The sequence below is a fragment of the Terrapene carolina genome, unplaced genomic scaffold (genome assembly GCF_002925995.2).
Source record: "Terrapene carolina triunguis isolate 2854851 unplaced genomic scaffold, T_m_triunguis-2.0 Scaffold192, whole genome shotgun sequence".
NCBI lineage: Eukaryota > Metazoa > Chordata > Testudines > Emydidae > Terrapene > Terrapene triunguis.
In genome coordinates, this window is record NW_020664543.1 from 7,948,174 (window position 1) to 7,975,391 (window position 27,218).

Genomic DNA, 27,218 nt, shown 5'->3' on the forward strand with positions numbered 1-27,218 from the left:
GAGCTTTGCTTTGACTGGCAAATATTCAAACTTTATTCTCTTCAGAAGTGTGCCTTGTTCCAACACATTTGTGCTACCAAACTAGAAAAATATTGCTTGATGACCAAGAGCTTTCTTCAGCCCTTTCTTAATTCTCGTTTGATTATTTCTGAGGATAGTATGTTCATCTAATTATTACACTTGATTTAATATGATAGTCGGTATATCAAACGCATTTGTTGCTCCCCAGAGATATGAAATACTTTAGATGGGGGATATTTTTCAGTGACAAAGACACAGAAAGGAAAAAAAAACTTTATGAAAGGAAGAAAACTAAGGAAACGGATATATAAAAAAGACCATTCTTCAGCTACCATCCTGGGTAGGCTGAAACTGTAAAAGCATAGTGATCTGCCTGAAACAGTTGCGTGAATGAGCAGAATAAGAGGGAAAATTTGTTAATTCAGGAAGGAACGGTCCCTAATGAAAGGCAATGCAATCTGTATAGTGATACTGAGAGTTTGGGTTTTAGTCCCAACTATGACTAAACAAATTTTCAGATGAGCCCTTTAACTCCAAGTGCCTCAGTTGTGAGTGCCCAAATCAGCATTGCCAGCTCCAAACACCACAAAATGATGAGCCAGGCTTAGTAATCATGATGGTTTACAAAATAAACAGAGGTGGGGTCCCTTTTTCTGAGCTTTGAGGCTGCGCTTGGGCGGGATTTTTCAAGCTTTTCTCGGCAACTAGAAACTCCGTTGGTAAATGGCAGCTGAGATTCTTCTCTCTGGGAGCTGGGGCTTTAAGTCAAACATCAAATGTTGGGAAACTTGTGGTACCATCAGGAGAGCTGCCAACCTGAGACGCTGAGGACCCAGCAACTCACTCGCCCGCTGGAATGGGGGTGAGGGGATGCTCAGCTCTGGGACCAGGATTTGAACCTGCATCTCCCACCAGTCAGAGAGGGGGAAACCTCCCCCTCCAGAGCAGGGCTCTGACTTGCCCAAGGTCTCACAGGACATCAGTGGCGGAAGGAGAGGGGAGTCTGCTCCCAGCACCCCCAGGGAGGGACCACACAGAGCTGCAGAGCTGCCTCCTAGCCCCAAACGCCTGCCTCGCCCATAGGAGGGGCTACCGCTCCCCAACCAGAATAAAGATCAATGCGCATGCGTCCTCCCCAGCATTCCTCTCCCCCCCCCCTACTCCGCATGCGCATCCCCTTCTAGCGGTTGGTTCTCGCGCGCGTGCGCTTGCTTCCCCTCATTGGCCGTTTGCCGTGGCTCTCTCGCGGAGCGTGGCCTTGCGTCCTTCCCCAGCTCTCGCGAGAGGCGGCCGCTCTGTAAGATGGCGGCGCTGTGTGAGGAGTTCACGCTGTGCGGCCTGATTGCCAGCGCGGGAGCAGGGGCTGGCCCGGGCGTCCTGGGGCTGGCACCTGGCCCGGATCCCGACCGGGTGCTGCTTACCGACCGCGGCAGGACGGCCACCCTCTACAAGGTGATTGCCCCGCCCGGCTGCGGACCTGGCCGCTCTCTCGGGGAAGCCTCGCTCCTCCGTGGGACGGGACCGCGTGAGATCCGACGGCCTCTTTCCCCTGCACCGCATGCTCGTCGGCAGGGACCCTCTGCGGAGCCCTCGGGCTCCCAGGCCGGCCTGTCTCGTTCCAGCCCCGTCTTATATATGTGGGGCAGGGGCAGCATCGCAGAGTTCGCCGCGGCTGCCGCCTGCCGGCTCCAGGGCAGCCCCAACCCCTGCTGCCGGCCCCCAAGCGCGGGGTGGGGAAGGGTTATGCAGCCTGCGGGGATGTATCCCTTGCCCATGTGTCCCTGCTCGGCGCCTCTGCCGCGTCAGCTGCTGCAGGAGCCCCACCGTGTGTTAGCGATAGCTTCTCTACCCTCTCTTGTCTTCAGGCACCTGCGGAGCGCTGTGCGTCAGGTCTGCGCGCACCCCAAGCCTGGCCTTGCGCTCCTGGGACTCGCTGTTCTGCATCAGGGCGTGGGTTTATCTAGTCTGATTACCCAGCCTCTGATAGTGGCCGGTACCTGATGTTTCTGAGGGTGGGGGGGGGGGGAATATGTATTTCCTTCAGCCATGCTGCTCTGCAGTATACCTAGTCTCTCGTGCAGAGCTGTAGTTAGCAGTTCTTTGCTAACCCATGGGGAAACAGTCTGTCATGAAACGTGATAGTTTGTAACTTTCTATTTTAGAAGGCAGTGCTACAACTGTGTTATATGACAGTTTTTGATCCTACAGTCTCCATTGCCTGCTGGTCTGGGGAATAACATTGGAAATGAAACCTCACCATTAAATGACTTTACTCTTCAAATATCTTTCGTTTAAAAAAAGAGTTGCTGAAGTTAAAGGATAAAATGTCATTAAAAAATCTTCATTTTATGTTCGAGACACACGGTGGTGTGAGGTAATATATTTTATTGGACTAACTTCTGTCAGTGGCAAGCTTTCGAGTCAAGCTTACAGAGAGCTCTTCAGGTCCTGGGACCAACACGCCTACAACACTGCATACAATCATTTCATGTTGACAGAGCAAAATAGAAAAGTTAATCATCATGTTCCTATTACGCCACTGTCATTTAGGGCAGCGACGAAGCTCCTCCACTCCTGTCTGTTTCTGGCAAGTCTTTCAATGGTTCCCCAGCTGTGCCCCAGGTTTTTCAGCTCGGTTTCCACAGCTCTTTGCCATGTTGTTTTTGGGCGGCCTCATTTTCACTTGCCTTCAGGTGTCCATCTTATTGCTACTCTGGTGATGGAATCAGTTTCCATCCAAAGCACATGACTGATCCATCTCGAACACCTCCTGGCAATGATGGTGCTCAGATCCTCTTGACTGCACTGTGTCAATTGATCTTGGTTTGAGATTGTTCTGGGCCAAAAGATACGGAAGATTTTTCTGAGGCAGGTTGTATGGAATGAAGACAGTTTGGACATGTCATACTTTCTCATTCCCCAGCATTCTGCACCATAAAGTAGTGTTGAAAGTATGCAGCTCTGATAAATCTTGAGTTTGGTTTTGGTGTTGTATTTTGATGATTTCTAGACTGTATTTAAGCTCCTGAAGATGTTCCTGTCTTTATTGATTTTTGTTCTGATGTCCTGGCTTGGGCAGCACCATCAGTCAGGACTGTAGAACAAGTATGTGAATGTTTCTACATTGGCGAGAACATAATCCCCTATCCGTACTGGTGATGGTGAGGCAATATTAAAGGTCATATCTGTCTTATTGCGGTTGATTTTCAGTCCAATTTGCTGGCTGAATGCGATGAGTCAAGTTGTTTTTTCTTGTATATGGGGTTGGGTATGTGATAGGAGAGCGACGACATCTGTGAAGTCCAAGTCTTCAAGGGATGAGAAGAGTGTCCATTTAATGCCTGTTGGTATGTCTTCTGTTGTACACCACATTACCCGGTCGAAGAGGATTGCAGACATGACACACCCCTAATGTACTTCTGTTTTGACTTCAAAACTGAGCTCACTATGATCAACAGTGCATGTAAAGTTGAAATAGAAGCTTTTGATGACGTTGATAACACGGAAAGGAATTCCATATGCCTGCAGAATTTGCCATAGGCTGGTCCTGTGAATGCTATCAAAAGCCTTCTCGAAGTCTGTGGAAATGTATGTAGAGTTGCCATTGCAGATGAGCCCTGAAGAAAAAAGTTTTAAACACAAAATCCCAGAAACTAAAGGACAAATACCACAAGCAGTATAGCCAGGCACACCGGGAGGTCAAACCCCTTGTGAGAGTGGACAAACAGCATTATATTGATAATCTGGCAACACAAGCAGAGGATGCAGCTGCTCATGGTGAACAAAGAACCGTCTACAAAATGACGCAGCTTATCAGTGGCATACGGCAGACACCAACAAACACTCTCATCAGGAACAAACAAGGCCACCTACTAACAACTGAAAAAGAACAAGAAATGTGCAGGACAGAGCATTTAAAATAATTACAGGGAGCCACCTAAAGAGGAAGCGAACTTCCAGGAGGCAGAAGAAGATCTTGATATCAACACAGTCACCCCAACTAAGGAAGAGATCATTCAAGCCATCAAGTACTGAAAAAATGGGAAAGCTCCTGGCAAGGATAACTTGAATACAGAATTGTTCAAGGTAAATCCTAAATTAGCAGCATCTGTCCTGGCCCCTCTACTTACATCAGTCTGGGAAAGGGAAAAAGTTCCAGATATGTGGACCAATAGGGTTACAGTGAAGATCCTAAAGAAAGGAACTCTCAGTGATTGTAATAACTGGCATGGTATCAAACTTTTATCTGTGCCAAGCAAAGTATTGTATAAATTCATAGTCCAGCATATATCAGAGGCAGTTGATAGCGTTCTCAGAAAAGAGCGATCTGGTTTTCGGAAAGGGCATGGATGCACAGACCAGATCTTCACTCTATGAAAGAAACGGCAACTCTACATAATTAAGAAAAGTTCAGTAATACAATAATTCCATTCTCCCGTCAATTGTCTCCATTGTCTGTTTGCTGTAAACTCTTTGTACTTGTGTACTGTAGGGGCTGTTTTTTGCTGTGTGTACCGCCTTGATCTCAGTCGGGATCTTTAGGTGAGGCTGTAATGCTGCTATGATTAACATATGGGTGCAAATCCCAAGGTGTACGAATGTAAATGTATTGGCAGAGCTATAGTACTGGTCTCCAGATCAAGGAAAAGACACTGAGTGTACAATACAGAGAGAACAAAAAGGAAGCAAAATTTAACAGTAATGAAAATGGTGGACTACAGTTAGCCACATAAACTGGTCAAATGGCATAATGGGACAGAGTTTAAAGCAGGGGTTCTCAAACTGGGGGGGTCAGGACCCCTCAGGGGGTCGCGAGGTTATTATATGGGGGGTTATGAGCTGTCAGCCTCCACCCCAAGCCCCGCTTAGCATCCAGCATTTATAATGGTGGTAAATACATAAAGTGTTTTTAATTTATAAGGGGGGGTCGCACTCAGAGGCTTGCTATGCGAAAGGGGTCACCAGTACAAAACTTTGAGAACCACTGATTTAAAGAGACAATTTCTGCAACGTTTAAGTGATTGTTTCTTGGAACAACTAGTTCTAGAATATTCAAGAAGAGGCAATTCTTCGCTTAGTCTTGGGTAATACTGTCACTTCTTGAATTAGCTTGTGTAGCAGAAACAAAAGAGTAATAGTGAACACAGTATAGTTAGGGTCAATGTGCTTGGGGCAGGTAAGATACCAAAAAGTAACATAGTAACACTAAACTTTTTAAAAGGGAGAAATTAGGTTAGGCAAAAAGGCCCTAAACTTAAAAATAACAGTTAAATTCTTAGAGGTGACATAAATGCTGCTTTATTTTTTTTTATTTTTTTTTAAAGGCATTGGAAGATATGTGGACTGCTGAACAAAAAGAAAACAAGGGTGGCTAACTGCCATGGTTAGAGAAGTTATTTGAAACAAATGAAAATCCCTCCAAATTTGGAAATCTGACCCTAGGGAAGCCAATAAATAGGAACATAAATAACACACCAGGCAGTGAAAGGGAAATAGCTAAAAATGTAAAACCAAATGAGATTCTTTAAATACATCAGAAACAGGAAGTCTGTGAAAGAATTGGTTGGTCTGCAGAATCAGTGAGGCTTAAAAAGGGGAAGGATGTTATTAATGCAAAGTCAGTTAGCTTCTCGGTCTTTGCTCCTGAGGATATTGGGGAGATACCGAACCTGTAGCTGTGCTTTGCTGGTGACATGCATGAAGTACTATCGGATCAACCTGCCTGAAGAAAAAATGCTGGAGAAAACTGATAAATTTAAAAAGCAATAAGTCAACACCCAGATGGCTTATGTCCAAGAGTTCTGAAGAAACTTAAGTATGAAGTGGCTGAGCTTCTAACAAAAATATGCCATATCTTATTTTAAAAAGCCACTGTTCCAGAGGGTTGAACAGTAGAAAATGTTATACCTGTATTTTAAAAAGGCTCTAGGAGTGACTTGGGGAACTCATTCCCATTGGAAATTGCGGCCAAGAATTTAACAAGATTCAAAAAGGGACTGGACACTTACATGAACTCTGGATATTCTTGATCTCCTAATGGTGCCAAATTTTGGAAGGGATATTAAACCTCAGGGCTTAAACCAATTTTTAACTAATAGTGTATATCTACGCTTCAAGCTGAAAGTGTAATTTCCAGCTCAGGTATATGTACATACGGTAGCTTTGAAACTAGCATGCTAACTATAGAACTGTAGACTCAGGCAACAGAACGGGCTAGCTTCCCAAGTAAGTACCTACGCTCCTAGACAGGATTGTACTCAGGGTGGATAGCCCATCTTGCTGCCTGTGCCAATGCAGCTACAGTTATATTTTTAGCATGCTAGCTCAATCAAAGCTAGCATTTGTATGTTTGTTTATGCAAGCTGGAAACTACATGTTCAGCTCAAAGTGTAGAGACCAGGATGAAACCTAATATGGAAGAAAGGCAGATGTGTGGTAGTTTATTATGGGGGTTTTGCATCTTCCTCAGAAGCATGTGGTACTGGTAACTGTCTGAGCCAGGGCTACATGGACTTCAGGTCTGATCCAGAATGGTAGTTCCTGTGTTCTTAATATAAACTCCATATTCAAATGAAACTTGATTAGTTTGTGTTTTGTTTTGACTCCTTACCCTTTTTGGAATAATGCTTGCGTCATCCATGGAAATCTAAATTACTTATTCTTCTCACTTGTCTAGGTTTCAGACCAAAAGCCACTGGGTTGCTGGTCCGTCAAACAAGATCAAACTATCACATGCCCAGCTGTGTGTAACTTTGAAACTGGCGAATACATTGCTGTCCATGACGATAAGGTGAGAGATCAGTTTTTCCGTTTTTAATAATATAAAGTCTTCTGATTGAATTACAAGTAGCTGTTGATTGTGATTTAGCTATTTGAAGTACTGGAAAAGTGTGGAATTTTCCAGAATCAATGCAGCTACTCATTCTCTTAGGGCTTTTCAAATCCTGGAATGCCCCAGGTTGCATACCATCAGAATTTGGAGCACCTCAGTCATTGCATCTTTGCGCATTCAGTGGAGAGGATGGCATGCAGCACTGGGATTAGACACACATTGGGGCGGGGTGGGGGAAGGAGGAGATATCTTATGTTGAGAACCACATATTCAGTTACTTACCTTTTTGAAAACTTGTAAGTTCTTTCCTATTAAAAAGTCTTTTCATATGATAGACATAAGCATAAGAATATTTTGGTTAAAATAAACTCTAAAGTAATAAATATTTACATTTTACGTTGTGAAACTTGCATTAACACCCTATTGAGATGATTGTGGTAGTTCACACCTTCACATCTCCTGTTCTGCTACCATCCTTATCTCTTTGTTCTCATCTTTTAAATAGGTAACTGAAAAAAAGTTTGTGCCTATATATACTTCTGATAAATAACCACGGATTCTGTTTCTTTACACTTCATACACTTTCTCATGCCAATGAATTATATTTAATAACTAGTGAACCCTACTATATCTTTCCGGCCTGGGCCCTGACCTGGTAGAGGGTGGCCTTGATCATATCCCCTTCCAACTCCTTTCATCTGAATTTTCCTTTTTCCTCCCTTTCAGTCTACCCTCATCTGGTTTCTTTTTGTTTTCCTTCAATCATGCTACTGTATCTTCTGTTCTCAAAAATCTATCCATCCTCCCTTTCAAATGCAAACTTCTTACGGTTGTGCTGAATTCCTGCGGTCTTAAATCCTTCAGCTCTTGCCTGGGTCCTCTGGCTGTCCCTCCCACACAAACCACTTCCTTGAGACTGCTCTCACTAAGGTCACTCCTTGTGAATTCAGAATTCATTCAAAATTTCCTGATATGTTTGCTTTCACTAACCAATATTTCATATGCCAGTCTGTGATATACAGCAAATGGATGTTGTTTCATCATATTTATAAAACCACTTATTTTTTTTAAAAGGTTTTAAGAATATGGAAGGATGAAGATGTTAATTTGGATAAAGTATTTAAAGCAACAGTAAGTTTTATAATTAGTAATATATATATATACACACTTTAAAATTAGAATTAAGAATTTTTGGAGGGGAGGATGTTAGCTTTGCAGTGAAATGTTGAAATTTTTTTTTTCCAATTACTTGTCTCCTTAATTTACACTTTGAGTAGTATGGAACATTACTAGTAATTCACCTGTGTGCTTAGGTTTAAAGATCTTTCTGACAAACGTTAGAGTTTAAACGGTTAATAGGACCAGTGATAACTCTTTGAAACGTAATAGAATTTATAGGATGTGGGATTTTCTGAATGGGCCACTGCGGTAATTAAATTTCAGTACATAAGGTTTCTTCTAGCCTATTGCTGTGAGTAAAAGGTAAATTATTCAACTGAATGGGAGTTTCAGTCAGAAAATCTTTATTTACATTTTTTATTGCTTTGTAGTGAGGTCTGGTTGGTGGATATGTTGTGCTTTAGCAGTTATATTTAAATTCCTAGTGTCACTTGACTGTTCCGAATTGTAAGCTACCTAATGTGACCCAGAAAGGTGATACTAATTAATTTGGAACAGATGTTTTTCTAGCAATTACCTCTTTCGGCAGTGAAATGATGTGTCACAATGTTTAAGAAAAGTGGAACTTGTTGGGACTCCATTATGAGGAATTCTTCACTGGCAGCATTCTATTGCTAGTCAGTTTTTATAAGAAATCTGTAGAAATAAAAATAAATCAAATGTAGAACAGTCTGGGGGCAATGAATTGTGAATGTAAAATAAACTTTTCAAGAGGACACACTTTTCTTGCAGCTAACAGCTGAGGTATATCGGATACATTCACTACCCCACACAGAGCCACTTGTGCTTTTCAAAGGAGGTGCTGTGCGAACCTTAGATGCTCTGCTGGCGGCACCACAACAAGAAATTGAAAATGTTATCTCAGATGAAGTCATTAGGTGAGTGATACAATTTTAGGGAAGTAGCTTCATAATCCAAGGAATTGATGGTCGTATGTGAATCAAGTTCTAAGTCTGCTACTGTCTATCTTGTGTGCCCAGAAGTGTGTGTTGCAGAGGTTTAAGCTGCTATCGTATTTTAAAATGTCTTCTGCACTACTGTTTTATGGCTATAAGGCTGTATCATATTAAAATGAGAATATATGTCTAAAGGTCTAAATACATAATTAATGCATTTAGATGACTGAATTGATGTTGAAGATCACAATGATAGTCATCAGTTCTATTGGCAGTGCATCCAGAAGATGTACCTAGAGTTTTGAGGTGTTATCTTAAATGTATCTATTGCTTATGTATTTTTAGTTCATTGCCTACTTAAAAATGTTCAGTTGTTTTTACTTATAGCAAGAAATAATCCTACAACTTTCAACTTTTAGGTGGAGTGAAGCTTTCATGGAAACTCAACAACCTGTTTTAATTTTTACTACTGAGAAAGTGAGTGGCTTTTTAAAAACTTGTTACAGCAAAAAAAAAATGAAATTCTAACAGGGTTTAAATAAAAAATTAGTCTTTCATTGCATCTCTTGCTTAATTTCATAAATATAAACTTTCAATATGTAAAGTATTGTAATATTTCTGTTAACTATTTAATTGAATTCATATTACAGTTGAGTTGCCCTGTAGTGATGAGCGTGACTTAGTTGAAAAAATGTACAAAATGTCATATAGCTTTTCAGTAATACTGAACTTGTTCTCTTACCCCAGGGATGGGGCAAAATTCAGGACATTTAATTATGATGGTAAACGTAGTGACAACTTAAAAAATAAGTCTTACAGAGGCCTACAACTTTAAAGCTATATTTTTACATACAGCAGAACCTCAGAGTTACAAACACCTCAGGAATGGAGATTGTTCGTAATTCTGAAATGTTCGTAACTCTAAACAGAACATTATGGTTCTTTCAAAAGTTTACAGCTGATTATTGACTTAATACATTAAAACTTTACTATGCACAAGAACAATGCTGCTTTCCCTTTATATTTTTTCAGTAGTTTAACACAGTTCTGTATTTGTGGGGGGGGTGGGGTTTGTCTTTGCTGCTGCCTGATTATGTACTTCCAGTTCTAAATGAGAGTTTGGTTGACTGGTCAGTTTGTAACTCTGAGGTTCTACTGTATAAAACACAAATTATTTACAAAGATGACCCACTACAAAACTCTCATTTTGGTGGGGAGGGTGGAATTCCTGTGTATTTATCTGAAATACTGTACATATCTCTACAAAGTGACAATCTCATTGAACTCTACTGTTGTTTTGCTTCCAGGGAGGGAAACTAGTTTTGGTATGAATCTAGAGCACAATTAAGATTAAAATCAGAACAGTGGTAGTATTTTGTATTCCTGAGTCCCTAGGAGCACCAGTCATGCTTTGTTTTGAAATCTTAAAATAAAAGCTGGGAAACATTAAGTAAAAGATAACCCTCAGAACTAATTCTTGGTGCTTGGGATGGAGAGGACTCCCCCTGCAACCTCCTCAGAAATCTTATGTTTAGCCAATGAAATGGCTTCTTGAGCGTCATGTTTGGTTTATTAACCAGAAAACATGTATTTGTTCATGTTTAATAGCCTCTTTTGACTCCTTCAGATACACTGTTGATTAGTGGCTGAAAGTGATTCTCTGATATTTTGGCTTTTTCATTAACTTGTTTTTATCTTCCCTGTAAATCCATTTGTATTGCATTAGTTTATAATCAGCAAAGAGTCCTGTGGCACCTTATAGACTAACAGACGTATTGGAGCATGAGCTTTCGTGGGTGAATACCCGCTTCGTCGGATGCATGTCAAAGTGGGTATTCACCCACAAAAGCTCATGCCAATACGTCTGTTAGTCTATAAGGTGCGACAGGACTCTTCGCTGCTTTTACAGATCCAGACTAACACGGCTACCCCTCTGATACTTAGTTTATAATGTCACTTCATTTTGCATTAATTTTACGAACTGTTTAATGTGAGTTATTTTTGCAACATGTCCAATTAAGAGTTTAGGTTCATAACTCTAAATGGCATGTGTGGCAGTTCACTACTACTAGTCTGTAACAATAATATCTGTAGCATGTCCCTGTTTTGTAAATGAAATAGCTGTAAACTAATTTTTAATTTTTTTTTTTTTTTTTTTTTTTAGAATGGGAATTATTTTGTGTATGTGCAGAAGGTTAACCCAAATATCCTGCACAAGTACAAGCTTGAACAAGAAGAATCGTCACATCCACTGAGTTTTACAGCATATACAAAAAACAAGATTCTCACACTCCTGTGTTTGTGTAAGTCTTATTTTATGATGGATGTAACTGGTTGAAACTTGTAAACTAACTACAGTTGTTTGTGAATTACTATTGTCTAATATAAGAACTTTTTTGGATTTAATGTTGTGTAGAAGTAGTAATTAAAACTTTTTTTTTAGCATTTTCTAGTTCTGCTGGCTGTAAAGTCTTACGCCTGATCATGCTATGTGTTGCACAGTGAGATGTCTTTAAGAAAGTTCTGCATTTGAACTCTCTGAACTTACTGCATTGTGATTAAAGTCAGTCCATTTAGGTTAGTTTTTTGTGTGCAGATTTTATAATGGTCTTAAATGTACATACGAAGTTTTAGAAAAATGCGGAAGCGTGGTTTGACACAATCGTTAACTTAAAATGTAGTGTCACTTTTCTCTTCTGATAGATTCTAATGGATGTGTGTATAATATTCTGATGTCACCACAACAAAGTGTCCCAGAGGAAGAGCAAATTCTATCCAAGTCACTACTGCTCAAAATTGTAGTGTCTGACACTGTTCTAAAAGGAGCTTCATTAGCCATCCTTGATAAAGATCATGTTGCAGTACTGGGATGTTTGGATTCTCCACCTAATATTGCTAAAGGTAACTTTGAAGTGATTTGTTTTGTTTAACTTCTAAGACAAAATTAAGTTGGCCACATAGACCAGTTGGTGGATTATTTTTGTGGCCTCTTCACAGGAAAGAATGATCTTGGGTTGGAATTTCTAATCAGGGAATTTACAACTTTTTTCAGAGACCCAATTTAGTGGGGATGGGAAGGAAACTGAATTTCAGACAGAATGCTAGTTTACTGTTGGAAACTATTGTAGTACAGTTAATTATACAACTGAGTGGTCTGTAATCTACACATACTGAAGGGACGTCTCTAATGGATTGTAATTGTAAATAGTAGTGTCAAACCCAAGACTAGAAACTTCTTTTGCTATTGAATTTCACTCTAAACTCCAATATTTCTATACTGTTTTTGCACATGGTATGAAAATATAGTGGGAGATAACGCTCAGATATTTTACAACTTGTTGGTAATTTCAGCATACGAAAGGAGAATTATCTACTTCTACTGCAAATAAAGCTGGCCGGGAAATAGAATTTCAGTCCTGGGGCAAACTTCAAGTTTCCAAAACATTTTCTGTCCTGAATCAGGATGAAAAGTCAAATTTTATTCCTGGGGGTATTGTGTGTCACTGTGCGTGTGCAGAATTTATGTCCCCCACAGATTTCTTTGCTTCCCTGCAGAAAAATTACTTCTGATGGGGAAGCAAAGGTAAGCGCAAGAGCGGTCACGCGCCCCACCCCAGCAGCACAGGCAGGTTGCTTCAGGCACACAAACCAGCCGGTAGAGATCACTGCCAGGGCCGCGGGGGCAGGCTGGGCAGTCATACGTGTGAGAGAGACAGACAGACACTCTCCTTATTGCTCACTATTGCAGCACGCTCAGCATGGAGGGGCAGGTCTTCGGGGTGTTTTTCAGGAGATAGGTGTGGGGCAGGCTCTGTCCCCTTCGGTAGAGCAGAATGTAGCAGCCTGCCTGCTTAGTGAATTGTTCCCATTGTCTTTGTTAATTTCCCCAGGAGTATAAAACAGGTGTAAAAGTTTTAAGGCTCCTTTTACATTGCCAGAGTGGTGTAAAGGACAGTATGGCCTTATAAATGCTAATGGTGCTTTAGTGATTAGAATTGGTCTAACTTTTTGGACTGAAAAAATTTCCTATCAAAATGTGCTCCAGGAACTGTTTGCTACTGACCTTTCTGGAGATTGTCAATAGCCAATATAAATTATAAGTTTGATTCCCCAGCCCCCACTTGCTCTTCAGTTGCCTATGATGTAACACTGAACATATGCTTGCATATATTTGTTGACTAATAACTAGAAATAGAGGGTCAAACCTAGCCACATTACTATTAGGTAACGAGGTTTGGGGATTTTCTCCAATGCTCCCCACTCCCATTCTCCATCCATTGTATTGTAGTTTAAATAAATTACCGAAATAATTGAAACCAGAGTGATTATATTGCATTATTTTGACACATAAAATTTGCAGAATTTTAAAACATTGTGCGCAGAACCTTTAATTTTTTGACACCGAATTTCCCCCAGGAATAAAATGTGAAGCTTTTACAAGACTGAATATCCAAAATGTTTTTGGTTTTGGATGTGCTGAAATGCAAGACAGCCAGGAACATGTCTGTAGTTCTGAAATCAAATATACTCCCCGCGATCGTCGGGTGCTGGCGTGGCTGGTTTGATCAGACAGGAAAGCAGGACATCCTAGAAGCTCACCAGGCATATAGCGGGGCAGCCCATGGAGCTTGCTTTCCAATCAGCTGGCAGGCTGGCCTCTCTGGTTTCCATCAAGTTTCAGTAGAATTACAACTGCTTGAAAAGTTTCCAACACAAGAGTAACTGCAAGTTCTAGCAAGAAAACAATCTCATTTGACTTGCCAAAATCACTTTTGCTGTTCCTTAGTGCTGGGTGCATTATATACATTCTGAAATGCAATTTCATTTTATTTTGGGAAGCCTCTCTCTGTAACTGAAGACTACAGAGAAATGTCATGTCTCTGTCACTTTAAACGCTCAATGTATCTGGTTTTTTTTTTTTTTTTTTTTTTTTTTTTTGCTTTTTCTGTAGAGTGCTTATCTATATGGAATACAAAATTTCAAACATTGCAAACTTCAAAAGAACTACCACAGGGAACCTCAGGACAAGTAAGTGTTTGATATCTATGCTACTGTAGGCTTCAATCTAACAAACTTAGCATTTCTATTTCACTGTAGAAATGAGTACGTACAACTGGGGAGGCGGGGGGAGGAATGTTTTGTTTAAGCCATGGTAAGAGAAACAGTAGAAGTTTTGAGCGGCTTAAAATGATAAACACTTTAAAATGTTCAACTCTTGACCACCTCTCTTCAGGCAAGATGGGCTCATGCAATAAAACTGCTACAGGGCTATCTAAAAGGCAGGTTTTTTTAAATCATAAATTGATTGAAAAGAAACATAAATTGATTGAAAAGTTTTGAAAGTCCACTAGGAGGCACTTAGTCTGCCCAAAAATAAAGCTTTTGTCTCATTCACGTTGCCTGATCAATAATGCTAAGACAGTTGGAGTTTTAGACAAGGGTAAGGTTAGATGGAAAGAAACATCTTACTGAGATGTTTAAAAAATATTGATTTGAATGGATTTTTGTGCAGAAGTCCAAATTAGCTTCTGTACTTCATCTGTTAATTAACAATGTACTTAATATTTTGTAGTTGTGGTGTTATGGAGAGAAATTTTTTTTAACACATGGGAAGGTGCTAACTGTAATCGTATACAAGTGTGAAACTTCATCCTTGGCAGCTGCTGTTGGAAAACTCAAGGATACTCAAACCTCAGGTAAGAGTTTGATTATAAATATTATTTAGTGAATACTTGCAATTTCAGCATACATCATACCATTAAAATTCTGTTGAAAAACTTCATAGAAAAAGAACGGGATCAGTCTTACGGTAAAATAGCTGAACTCTAAACCGCTTGCACAGTAGCTTAACTTTGCATTCTGTTCCTTTGCAAAAACTTGTTGAAATATGCACATGAGACAGAGCATCCTAACGTGCCTTGGTGATGGGGAGGGAGATGGTGCTTATGAACTCTGAATTTCCTTACAATATATTTAACAACATTAAGCATTCACTTACCGCATTTATTTGTATGGATTTTTGTAGAGGAATAACATGACTGTCCAGCATGCTGCTAAACTGTTATATGTTGTGTTAGTTAAACCTTTATTACTTCTATTAATAAAACTGTACTTACGCCATTTAAGTGGAAGCTTTTTTAAAGCATCTTTATGTACAGTGCTGATTTTTTTTATTTATTTTTTTGTTTGTTTATTTCCTCCCCCCAATACAAATTCCATTATTTTCAGACTTCATATGATAGTCTTTTGCTCAGAGGTAAGTTCTTAGCACAGCCTTTTCTGAAAATAGAGTATTGTGGAGTCAACTTAACACCAGTCGTACTGTTGCATCTGTAAAATACTGTTGAAAGTACGTATTTAATTCATCCTAAACATTAGAATAAAGTCCAAGATAGATTTCAGAGCAACTAGTGCATTTGTATCTGGACTGATACAGCAATTGCGTGGACCTTATTTTCTAGGAAAACATTTTTACTTAATGCTGATCTTAAACTCATTTTAATTTTATTCACAAGATTCATGGAATTGGAAACACCTTTTGTATTGACAGGGAATGACTCAATATTTTAAATTGCTGTAGAGTTATCAGATGATTCCCTGCTGCTATTAGAGAGAGAAATAATAGGATTAATTTGCTTCTGTTCTTTGAGTGAATGTAACTTGTAACTTTTATATAGATTTAATCTAACTTTGTGTTTGCACAGGCATGAGAACTGTATCTTCATATGTGAATTGGAATATGCTTCCAGAAGAAGATCTGGCATCTCCACATGCACAGCAGTCTGTAACTGCTAAAACTGAATCCAAGAGAACTGTAAGTTTCAGGGTTGTCTTTGCATTATAAGTAAGGCTATGATTGTCACTGAATCCGTGACTTCCATGACCTTTTCTGCCCTGGGGCTGGAGCTCCCAGCCAGCCCTGCCCTCGCGACTCCCAGCCCTCAACCTGGTGGGGAGACCCTGCAGCTGCCTGGCCGCAGGCAGCGGATCCCCGCGGCACTGCCCAGCTGCAGTTGGTGGACCCCCGTGGCGCCCACACACTGGAGCAGTGGAGTACCTGGGAGCCCCAGCAGCAGTGGGTGCTGAATGCACCTACCCCTTTTGTCAGGGATATTTTTAGTGGAAGTCAGGGACAGGTCACAGGCTGCTGTGAATTTTTGTTTATTTCCCATGACCTGTTCGTGACTTTTACTAAAAATATCCGTGACAAAAACTTTACATGCACTCATAATTAAGGCTATTTTCAAAACTTCAGGGTTGGCTCTGGCAGCTAACAGTGTTTGTTTCTAAAACTGTGATCAAACCTCTCAACATTGTTCGGCTGGTGACCATAAGCCAATGGTGCCCAAACTTTTCTTGTTGTCTTCTGGCCCACCACCCCCCTCCCTCCAGTAATGGAATCTGTCTCTGCCCCTTCTCTTCCTTCCCCCCCCATTACTTTAAAGTTGGCTCAGCCAAGGAGTTTTGCTGAAGTGGTGCTGGGGGCTGAACTGGGATGGGGTTGAGAGGGAATGAGGGGAGAGTGCCGGCCAGGGGGCGAAGTGGAGCAGGGCTGGGGTGTGGCGTGGCACTCCCCGTCTCGGGTGGGGACTGGCCTGGGCCCTGCTGTGCACCCCCCTTGAGTGTTCCTCCACACACCCCTATGGGGGTGCGCCCCACAGTTTGGGGAAGACTGCCTTAAACCCTACATACTATTGCTACAACACACAAATAGCACATTCATGCTGTTCCTAGTTATTTTGATGAAAATTTTTGTCTGTTCAGGCTTTGAGGGTAGCTTCGATTTATTTTTTTCCTTAAATTACAGTTAAGGTCGAGAAGGAACAATGTTGCAAAAGTGCAGCGAGACACCCTTACAGTTGAACAGCTTTTATCAGATATAAAGGTAAGTAACTAAAATATCCTTAGCTCATGTTTTACTGACCTATTAGAATATCTCTCAATAAGTCAGCCGATCGAGTTCTGTCATTTTCCCCCTTTTCCTTTCCTGTCCTCGTAGCTTGATACACGTATACTTGTAAGAACTAGCCATATTGGGGATTAAACCATTAGTGTGTATAACTATTCTGCAAGAAGAACTGCTCATGCATAATACTAATGGTATTAAAGCTAGCTCTTTCTACAAAGCTTTAGGAATGTCCTGTACAGCATCTGGATAATTTAAATATTATAAATGTAGCCTTGCACAAAGATGGAGGCCTTAAATTTAAAGGCAATAGACATTCTGAATTAAATGGTGAGACTTAGAAAAAATATTCTGACTGAACTCTAGACTTGTAACTTTTTGGAACTTTTTCTGTCTGGAATATTTAAATTAGTTTTGATTTAAATAAGACATCGATATGGAGGCACGAGGCACCCTGACAATTAATATTCCAACATAAAACCTTCTTCCCAAATCTTCTCACCTTAGTTTCTAGATACAATGTAAAACAAGCTATTTAATTTTAAAAAGTAGTTTGAAGGTGAAGTCCGTCCTATTATCACTTCCAAAATAAGATAATTAAACCCTTAATACCTGTATCAATAATAATGATTTTTCACAATAGCATATCAATTTAGAAACAAGTTAAGCAACATCCTGGTGCAGTTTTGAGAATTGCTGAACTAATTTAATGGTATTTAAACTTATAAAAGTAAACCTGAGCTGACTAGGCAGAAACATTGCTTTTGGCTGCATGCTCTGATTAACTCCTGGAAATTGTTGCAAACGGGGTGTGATCAAAAGTGCTTCCCCTCTTGTTTGAAAGTTCATGGCTGCTTTAGTATATGCAACACATTAATTTTAAAAAGATTGTTGTTCAGGCAATCTTAGTGCTGTAACTCAAGTTGTTTGTTTGGAAATTGAGTAAAGATCTTTGCAAATATTATAGTAACTAATGAGAAAACAGTTACTGAGTAAGGGTTGAATGAGACCACTCCCATCTGATTAAGGGTATAATTTTCAGTTCTAGATCAGGTCTTTTGGTTGTTATGACAAGGCTGTCAAAAGGGGTAATCTTAATCTCCGCTTTTTCCCTTCCGATATGGTGGTAGTCTTATTAGTTTGCAGGAAGAAGAGCCCTGTGTCGCTCGTAAGTTAGTCTCTCACCAACAGAAGTTGGTCCAATAAAAGATATTATATAACCCACCTTGTCTCTCTAATATCCTGGGGCCGACATGGCTACATCTACACTGCGTGTTATCTGCAGTCTGAAGTGTTTTGTTTTGTTTTCTTCTCCACTTTAGTCAAATCAGTAACAATATGCTAGTCATAATCTTGTACTTCTAACACTTTTGAACTGGATAATGTTACTTTTAGGATTCTTCTCAGAATGATATTGAAGAGGAATTGAGGCAGTTCTTGTCAAATGCACAGATGTCAGATTTCCAAACTACCATTGGATACATTATAACAGGTCTTGTGAACAGGTGTAAAACAGAGCCAACATTTTACCCTCGAAATTGCCTGGTACAGTTGATCCAGACACAAGGACTCTCTTACAGGTGAATATTAAGTGTTTAAGTCCAGTTTTTGAAAGTGACTAAGCCGCTTATGTGAAGTATTAAAAGTGTTACTTATGGTCTAAATGTGAAGACCTTTACCAGAAAGTGATTATTTTATGACTTTCTGTTCTTGCAGGAAGACCTGTAGGATTTCTGTTGCTAATATCAATTTTATATAATTTTATATATAATTTTATATAATCTTATATAGCACTTTTTTCACCAGTAGATCTCAAAGCACTTCATAATTTTTTAAAACATCTATCATTTTCATCCCTATGAAGTAGGGCAGTACTTTTACCCCATTTTTACAGATGATGGAACTGAGGCACAGAGAGTCTAAGTGACTTGCCCAATGTCTGTGGCAGAGCAGGGAGTTGAACCTGAGTCTCCCAAGTCCTAAACTAGTGCCCTAACCACTGGACAATCCTTCTGCACCTTAATCTAAAACAAAATTAATGCTTCAGTAGTTCACATGTGGTCTAAACGTGGGGACTAACTTCTTTATTCTGCTTCAGTTTGTGCCCAGACTTAATGGCAGTTGCCTTGGAGAAGACAGATGTGCATTTGTTGCAACTCTGTCTACAGCAATTTCCTGACGTTCCTGAAGCAGTTACCTGTGCTTGCTTGAAGGCTTTCTTAAGGTAAGTGGGAAGCTGGTAATATATTTCCCTTCTGTTAGTCTAGCTGTTACCTGAAGATTTGTTTTCAATACATTTCTAAGAATCATTTTAGTGTTCTTAGCTTTTTTTTATAGATCAAGAGTTAAACAATATTTTAAGAACTTTCAGGAACCTGAAATTGTACGTATGTATTCTTGAATTTTTACTCACCACCTCGTTAGTCAGCAAATTACTTCAAAGTCCTAAATTGATGCCTTGCTTGTGTGTTGTATGATTGTCTCCTCTCCTAGAACACATTATTGGCATTAGCCTTGTTTCCACTAAAACTGGACGCCTCTCCTTGCTTTGATAGCTGCTTAAGATGGAAAGCTTAGTCAGTTTTGCCTATACACCATGCTTTTTATGTAATTCACCGTGGTTTATCACCCTTACAAAAATGCTGAACTATTGTCTTTCCTTTTTTAATCTTCTCTCGGATGGTATATTGCTAAGACAAACCAAAGCATAAAGCCAGGCCAAAAAAAGACTGAATAGCAGCCCTGACAATCCCCAAAATACTTGGAGCCATCCATCTGCAGATTCATTTAAATGCAATAAGTCTTTGTCTCAATATCTTCTCCAGACTAGCTAATTAAAAGTGTAACAGAAAATTGTGAATGCACTTGTTTCTTAAGTGTGGCATAAGTTATGGATGTTGTGCAGTCCCCAGACACAGACAAGAGGTTAAAGCGAACACTTTGCTGCTCTTGGTTTTGAGTGGCCTGTGATACATTTTTACCAGGGCCTGTCTTATTTTGGTTTAGCTTGCTCCTGTAAACTTAAATGGCAAGCTAAACCAATATAGAACACTGATAAATTAATTTTAATGTCCACACACAATTAATTAAATAGTTATGTTTCACTAAACATAACACCTTTAGTTAAAGTGGCACAATTTTGTGTTGACAAGCCCTTAACACTAAAATTCTACCTTCTATCTGTGCAAGATGCCTATTGACTAAAACAATTTTGTAAACTGTTTGGATTGCCAAAAGTTACTATCCATGGAGACGAACTCATTCTTTAAAAATTTCAAAATGGCAAACCGTGTTGTTCATATTAGCAGCTAATTGCCTGTCAACTGCCTGCATGCTAAATGTTGGAAATAATTATAAACATTTTAAGGAACAAAACACACAGTTTTATATAAGGGGGGGGAGGGATAGCTCAGCGGTTTGAGCATTGGCCTGCTAAACCCAGGGTTGTGAGTTCAATCCTTGAGGGGGCCATTTAGGGATCTGGGGCAAAAATCTATCTGGGGATCGGTCCTGCTTTGAGCAGGGGGTTGGACTAGATGACCTCCTGAGGTCCCTTCCAACCCTGATATTCTATGATCTATGAATGCCATATGATCAAAACAAACTTAGTTGGATTATACACCTTCTTTAAACAAGTCCATAATAGAATGACTGGTGGCATGATAATTAAACTTGTGGTGCTAGAATCAGTACACATTTTATAAATATTAACTCTGAAATACTTTAACTGGATTTTTCTCTTGTTCTTTCATCTGTATTGTATGCTTCAAAGTGCTAATAGACTATTTTGGTATAAAAAGATTGATAGTGTTGTTGCCTGTGCAGAGAATATACAAACATAAAGCATTTAATAGTCTGTCCATGGAACTACCCTTCCTTCTTATAGCATCAATGACGACAGCCTTCAAGGAACAAATGTGAATTTAGATTCAGTAATCAGTTACATGGATATTACACTCAATGATCAAGTCAAAAAACAAACTGAAACTGTACAGAATGGCTTCAGTTCTGAACTGATGGAGGAGGATAGCTGTGATATTCATTTAACACCGAAACCCCACGTGGTGGACACTGAAGAATTATGCCCTATTGGACCACAAAAGGCAGCACTGCTGTATCCTTTGTTGCATATATGCCCTTTTAATTTTGTTACATCATTAATTATCTCTAGTTTGATTAAAATACAGGCTGTAAAATAAGTGGTGCTTACCATTAGCCTTGTTCCAAAGTCTGTCTTAGCCTCTTTTTAATCATAAAAAGCTTGTCAGTTGTGATAAATAGGTCATAACCACACAAAAAGTGATAAGGCAGTCTTTGTATTCATGCTGTAAAATAAGTGATACTTAGTTTTGATTTACATTTACTTTTTCTAAGTATACAATTTCATGTTGCAATAGTAAAAGTTTGGTCTAAAATGTTAGCTTCACAGAAAGAGTAGTTGGTATTAAGTGTTTGGCTGGCAAAGTAACTATTAACTATGTAACTACAGTACTTCTAAGAAAATTGAATCCATTAAAAAAACAAAACAGGCTCAGTGACTGAGTGTAGCATAACTTTTATCTCATAGTAGAAGCGCAAGGACCAGGGAGAAGAATATTCAGAAACCAAAACAGCATTTCTCCCTAGAAGTCTAGAAAACTACTTTAACAAAATTAAGATCCACTGAATCTTTGTAGAAATGACAATTCTTGAAACTGTATTTCCTGAATAATCCTGCACAGAAATGCCATTCTCCGTTCAGCATACAGTGAAACATTTCTCTTGCCTCATCTGAAAGACCTTTCAGCTCAGCAAGTCATTGTAAGCATATTATACTTCTTAGAACTAATTATCAGTTTAGCTCTTAACTATAAATCAGAAATCTTTTTTTTTTTAGTTGCCTAGAACTTATTTTTCATGTATTGGTTTAAGATACCAAATAAGAATTAAAAATGGTCTTGCATGTTCTGAAACTAAATTGATAGTCTCTCTAAAAATGAGATCAATACACTACAATTAACAACAAATAATGAAATCTTTTTCCTTTTCCCTCATCTTGTATGCTTATTCATGTGCTGATACAGTAACTCTTAATCTGTTCTCACTGAACAAAATGTGTCTGTTACTGAACCAGCTCTCTCACTAATTATATTTGTTTGGGGGCAGGATGGGACTTCCAAGACTTCAGGTGTGCGCAGGACACTGTTGGCCTAATCCTGGTAGTCAGTGAAGTTTAATGCATTGCAATTAAGATCAGTAAAGGCAAGAGTGGTCACTGTTTGAATGTGTTCTTTAACAAACTAATGGAAAACTAGGTCCTCATGGATTGGTGATATGTCTGGTGTCTGATGCAAGTAGCAATGACTTAGGTCTGTCAATACAATGATTAATGTTGAATTTCTTCTTACACTTTAAGTATGTTCAATCTGCTAGTTTTCTGTGGTTTCCAGAATTCACTCTAATCCACAGATGGTATCAAAAAGTCTTGAGACTAATAATTCAGACTTACTGTACAAGTTCATAGGTAGCTGAAAATTAGTATATTAAAATTTACAAATAGGGGCATGTTCAGGGGGAAATAACTAAGGATCTGTTAAATGTCTGTTATAGCAGTCTGACTCTATTTTCCTTCTAGCTGTTTCTCCGGTATTTGCAGTACCTGTATATAAAGTGCAGTGAAAACGTTAGTATGGATTTTCCTGGCATGCTTTCTCCAACCATAAACCAGGTGAGAAGATAGCACTAAATATTACCCTAAATTTGGTAATGGCATAATTTTGTAGTTGATCAGTTCTGTATTGTATTGCATTTATTCATTACGTGCTAACAGATTAATATCTTTATAAAGTGGCTTGGAAAAAGACACATTCTCCAAAAAAAAAAAAGGGGGGGGGGGAGGGTTCATTTTATATCACTAGAAATTAACTTTCAATACAAATGTCTAGTTCAACCTTTGAACTTGTAATCAGTTAAGCAGATGTTAGATATCATTAAACTATAAAACACAGTAATGCTGATTTGTCTTGTTTCTTCAGATTATGGACTGGATGTGCCTGTTACTAGATGCTCATTTTACAGTTGTGGTGATGCTACCAGAAGCAAAAGGATTGCTTTTTAGCTTGCATAAGTTTGTGAGAGCACAAGTAAGTTACACTTCCTATAATACTGAACTAATTTGCATATGGATTTAGTATCAGAGTGACATGTGGAATATAAAAATACAATCGACTCAATTATATACGTTTGTTCTCCTCTACTCATATGCTTTGTCCTTTGCATCAAATTTCTACTGTCTTCCATCCACTACCGCCCCAGAAATGACAGTATTGCAGTGATCCTGTATTTACATGTGCACCATATAAATGTGCAATTGCTTTTCATATGTGAAAAATAGTGAAAAACATTCCATAAACTTTGTATTATAAACATCTTAATTTTTCTTTTTAGGTACGATTTTACTCTGAACTCAACAAGATAGAAGGAAGTTTGCAAGAGCTACAAAGAATAAAACCCCAAAAAGACTTTGGCTTATATTCTATTGAAATGTTGGAACTGGTTTGAATTTGATATGTATTCTTCATAAACTTATTTTTTATTTAATTCCTTCTCTGACAAAGATTTATTTTCTCTTCATAATGGGTTGTGAGCTTTCTGTGCAGGGTAACATGGTTTACTCTGTAGCTACATTGAGGGATACAAGTTTGAGGTTTAATGTATAAAGCTCTCCCATTTTCACTGGATGACATATTGAAGACATCACATGACATCAGAATAATCATACTAGGAAAATATACTCCGAGTAACACACTAAAATGTGACTTGATTTTACGCAAACTTGATTGTATATTGGTAAAATAGCTTCATAAATAGGGTCTTGACAGACACTTTCTTAGATGAGATGACAGTATTCTACTGTGCAAGAATTGTTCAGCAGTATGAGCCAAATTATAGTGTGGAATCTTTGTTTTAAACATTTAGGTTTGTATAGAAGGTCATTTTAACACAATCTGCCTGGTTCCCTCTTATGTATTATATTGGCAATAAGATTTACTACAAAGTGCCCAAAACAGATTATATTTAGGGAGTAAGAATAACTAATTTCTCTTCAGTTGGTCCTTAACATTGGGCAAATTTACTTTTCCAAAAGATGGAAAATAAGGAGTTTGTCAATTGGCCCTTCCTTAACAGAGTGTAAATCCTAAAGAGAAACTCTGTTCTCTCCTCTATTATTACCCTACTGAACAAAGATTCTTTTGCTCGTGGCTTTTTCATTTTATTACCTTTTTAGTGTCTAATTCAGAGGTGGGCAAACTACAGCCCGTGGGCCACGTCCAGCCCGCGGGACCGTCCTGCCCGGCCCCCAAGCTCCTGGCCCGGGAGGCTACCCCTCCCCCGCGGCCTCAGCTCTCTCGCTCCGCCCCCCGCACAATGCTCTGGGCGGTGGAGCTGTGAGCTCCTGGGGCAGCGCAGCTGCAGAGCCCATCCTGATTCGGTGCTCTGTGCTGTGTGGTGGCAGCGGTGTGGCCCGGCTCCAGCCGGGCGGCACGGCTGTACTGCTGCCAGCCACCAGTGCTCTAGGCAGCGCGGTAAGGGGGCAGGGAGCAGAGGGGGTTGGTTAGAGGACAGTGAAGTGCGGGGGTGTGGATAGGGGGCGGGGTGGTAGGGGGAGGAACAGGGGGGGTTGAATGAGGGCAGGGGTCCCGGGGGGCAGTCAGGAAGGGAGGGGGTTGACTGGGGCAGCAGGGGGCAGTCAGGCAGGGGTTCCGGGGGCAGTCAGGGGACAGAGAGAAGGGGTGGTTGGATGGGGGCAGAGGTCCTGGGGGGGCTGTCAGGAATGAGGGTTGGATGGGGCGGTGGGGGTCTGGGGGCAGTCAGGACAGGGAGGGAGCGGGGGGGTGTGGATGGGCAGGGGTCCCGGAGGGGGGTGGGGGACAGATAGGAGGTGGGAGCTGGCCCACGACCCCCTCCCCTAACCGGCCCTCCATACAATTTACAAAACTTGATGCGGCCTTCAGCCCAAAAAGTGCCTGCTCCTGGTCTAATTTGAGGTTTAATAGATAAACTGACAAAGCTTGGGGAAGGGACCTTCTCTAGCTATAGCAGATCTGAAAAGTATTAAATGACAACTTCCCCTTCGGAGGCACTCATTTTATGGCTTGTTGTTCCTCTGGTCTTTTTATGATAGCTGAAATCTCAGATTTGGTATTTCACAAAGCTCTTGTTTTCCCCACTTAGTTTATGAATTGCAGATCTATTCAGCTCATAGCTAATGACAGTGTGCTTCATTAGCCTCCCATTTTTAAATTGTTTTCATATTTTACTAAAGACACTTTTGAAGCAACCAAGCCTAGTTTGATTCACGGAAGGCAGTGAGGCCGTATGGTCCAGTGAATAGAGCATTGGACTGGGACTTAGTGACTTGGTTTCTGTTCCATACTCTGTCACTTATGCCCAGGGTCACACAGTACATATCACTTCACCTTTCTCTGCCTCTCTTTCTCCTCCCACCCTGTCTGTCTTGCCTACTTGGATGATAAATTCTTGGGCAGGGAATGTTTTGTACTGAGCCTGACATAGCAGGTCCCTAGTCTGTTGGGTCTTCCAGGTTCTGCTGTAACCTGAAATTTCTTGATTTGCCCCCTACATGATGACTGCAGAACCTAGAGTTGAGGAGGAGAGCTGCTTTCTGGACAGGAGGAATTGTATTCTTTTTCTCAGATTAAGAGGTAGACTCTAATACTAGTTTAATAGTGAGAACTTGTGCATGAAGCATATTATAGTCTCTCTGAGGTAGTAAAACACTCTTGAGCTGAAGGAGTAGACCCTTTTTTCGTAGCCAGAGGCAACTGACTAGAACACTCTTTTTCCCTTTCATGAATTCATGCAAGATTTACTGAATTAACACACATCTAACTGTTCTTCTGAAGCTTTCTTAAATCTAGAAGGATTGTGATGCCATGCTTATTCCAACATGGGTGCATTCCCAGCCAATGGTCCTGGCTAAGAAAATCTTAAAATAGAGGGAGAAATAAGTTTTTTGAAGCCCTGGAGAAAGATAAGTGGAAATTGCCCTCAAAGTTTGCTTAGAAACTGTAGACTTGAGTGGTCCTTGGCGCTCTAGTCATTTGATTTGAAGTAAAATGAAGGAGAACCTGACTTTGAACAAATGGCTCCCTAGTACCTCTTACATTTAGACGTATAACAAAATTGACAATGGTGTATCTGACTCTAAGCATAAAGGTTCACATAGGTCCCCAACCACTCTTTAGCCAAAGCTACACCCTAGAAGACCCTCTGATTCAGTGATCTTGAAGTATTTGCTCAGATTCTGGCATAAGAATAGCCATACTGCAACAGACCAATAGTCCATCCAGTCCAATGTGTTATATGATTGTGGTTAAAGGGATAGATTAGAAATCTTATGTGGGTTTGGTCATACAGTTTCAAATGCATTTTGGGTTAAATCCTGCTAACTATATGCAACCTTTCTCTAGGCCCCAGCGTGTGTGCGAGAAGAGAATGTTAATAGAACAACATCTTGTCTTAACAGAAGTCTATACCAGATGCTTCAGAGAAATGTGTAAGAATCCCTGCAATGGCAATTAGGGAGTAATCTTCCCATAAACCATTTCTTCTCAACCTCAACCAGTGGCGGTATTTATGCCTTAAGCAGGAGGGTCTATATTTGTTACGTTAGCTAGGATAAAATGTTCTCGTCCATATAAATGTTTCCTTTTCTTAATCATAAGATCTTCGATTCAAGGGTGCTTGTGGCATTAAATTCCTCAAGTTGATTATGGACTAACTGCAGTATTTCTTCTTACCATCTTTAAAATTCAATGCTTGTTAGCTTCATTGGATGTTTTCTTGCTCGTGTATTATGAGAAGGTAAGTAAGAACACCTCGTCTGTACCATTTTCTAATACAGATAAACATTTTGCCTCATGGGTAGCTGCAGCCCTTCTGATTTATTTATTTTTTTTAAATCTACCCCTCACCTGTACATGACAAACTTACATTCTGAGTTAAAAACCTTGATTGCCCTACATGTTTGAAAGCCTTTTGAATGTGAAGACCAAACCCTAATGTCATGTTTTCCTGAAACAAGTCTGAACTAGCCTATTCCCAGAGCCAGAATCCCATTTTAGGGGCTCTCCCTGTAAAAGATGAGTTGTTTATATCCATTTGAACTCCTGGTGCCTGTGATGGGAGAATGGACCATCTTTCTGGGGGATGGCCTTGAGGACTCAAATTACTAAAATTATCCTGGAGACTACCATTACCATTTACATAAATTTCAGAATGTCAATATCTCATCTTAAAATTCTGATGCTACATAGAGTGTAACTCTGCTTGGGGGAGGGGTTGCGTGGTTGTTGGGTTTTTTTTTGGGGGGGGGGGGGGG

General features: G+C 40.0%; 1 protein-coding gene across 1 annotated transcript; it reads left to right on the forward strand.

The window, feature by feature from the left end:
- The first annotated feature begins 1,316 nt into the window (after positions 1 to 1,316).
- Positions 1,317 to 23,413, forward strand: NOL11 (nucleolar protein 11). Its single transcript, XM_024192532.3, has 18 exons — positions 1,317 to 1,473; positions 6,698 to 6,811; positions 7,928 to 7,984; positions 8,765 to 8,910; positions 9,348 to 9,405; positions 11,093 to 11,231; positions 11,632 to 11,829; positions 13,880 to 13,956; positions 14,501 to 14,624; positions 15,633 to 15,742; positions 16,736 to 16,813; positions 18,230 to 18,414; positions 18,933 to 19,058; positions 20,721 to 20,948; positions 21,556 to 21,634; positions 22,449 to 22,541; positions 22,849 to 22,956; positions 23,261 to 23,413. The coding sequence occupies exons 1-18, from the start codon at positions 1,324 to 1,326 to the stop codon at positions 23,372 to 23,374; spliced, it is 2,184 nt and encodes a 727-aa protein (XP_024048300.2). The 5' UTR covers positions 1,317 to 1,323; the 3' UTR covers positions 23,375 to 23,413.
- The last annotated feature ends 3,805 nt before the right edge of the window (positions 23,414 to 27,218 follow it).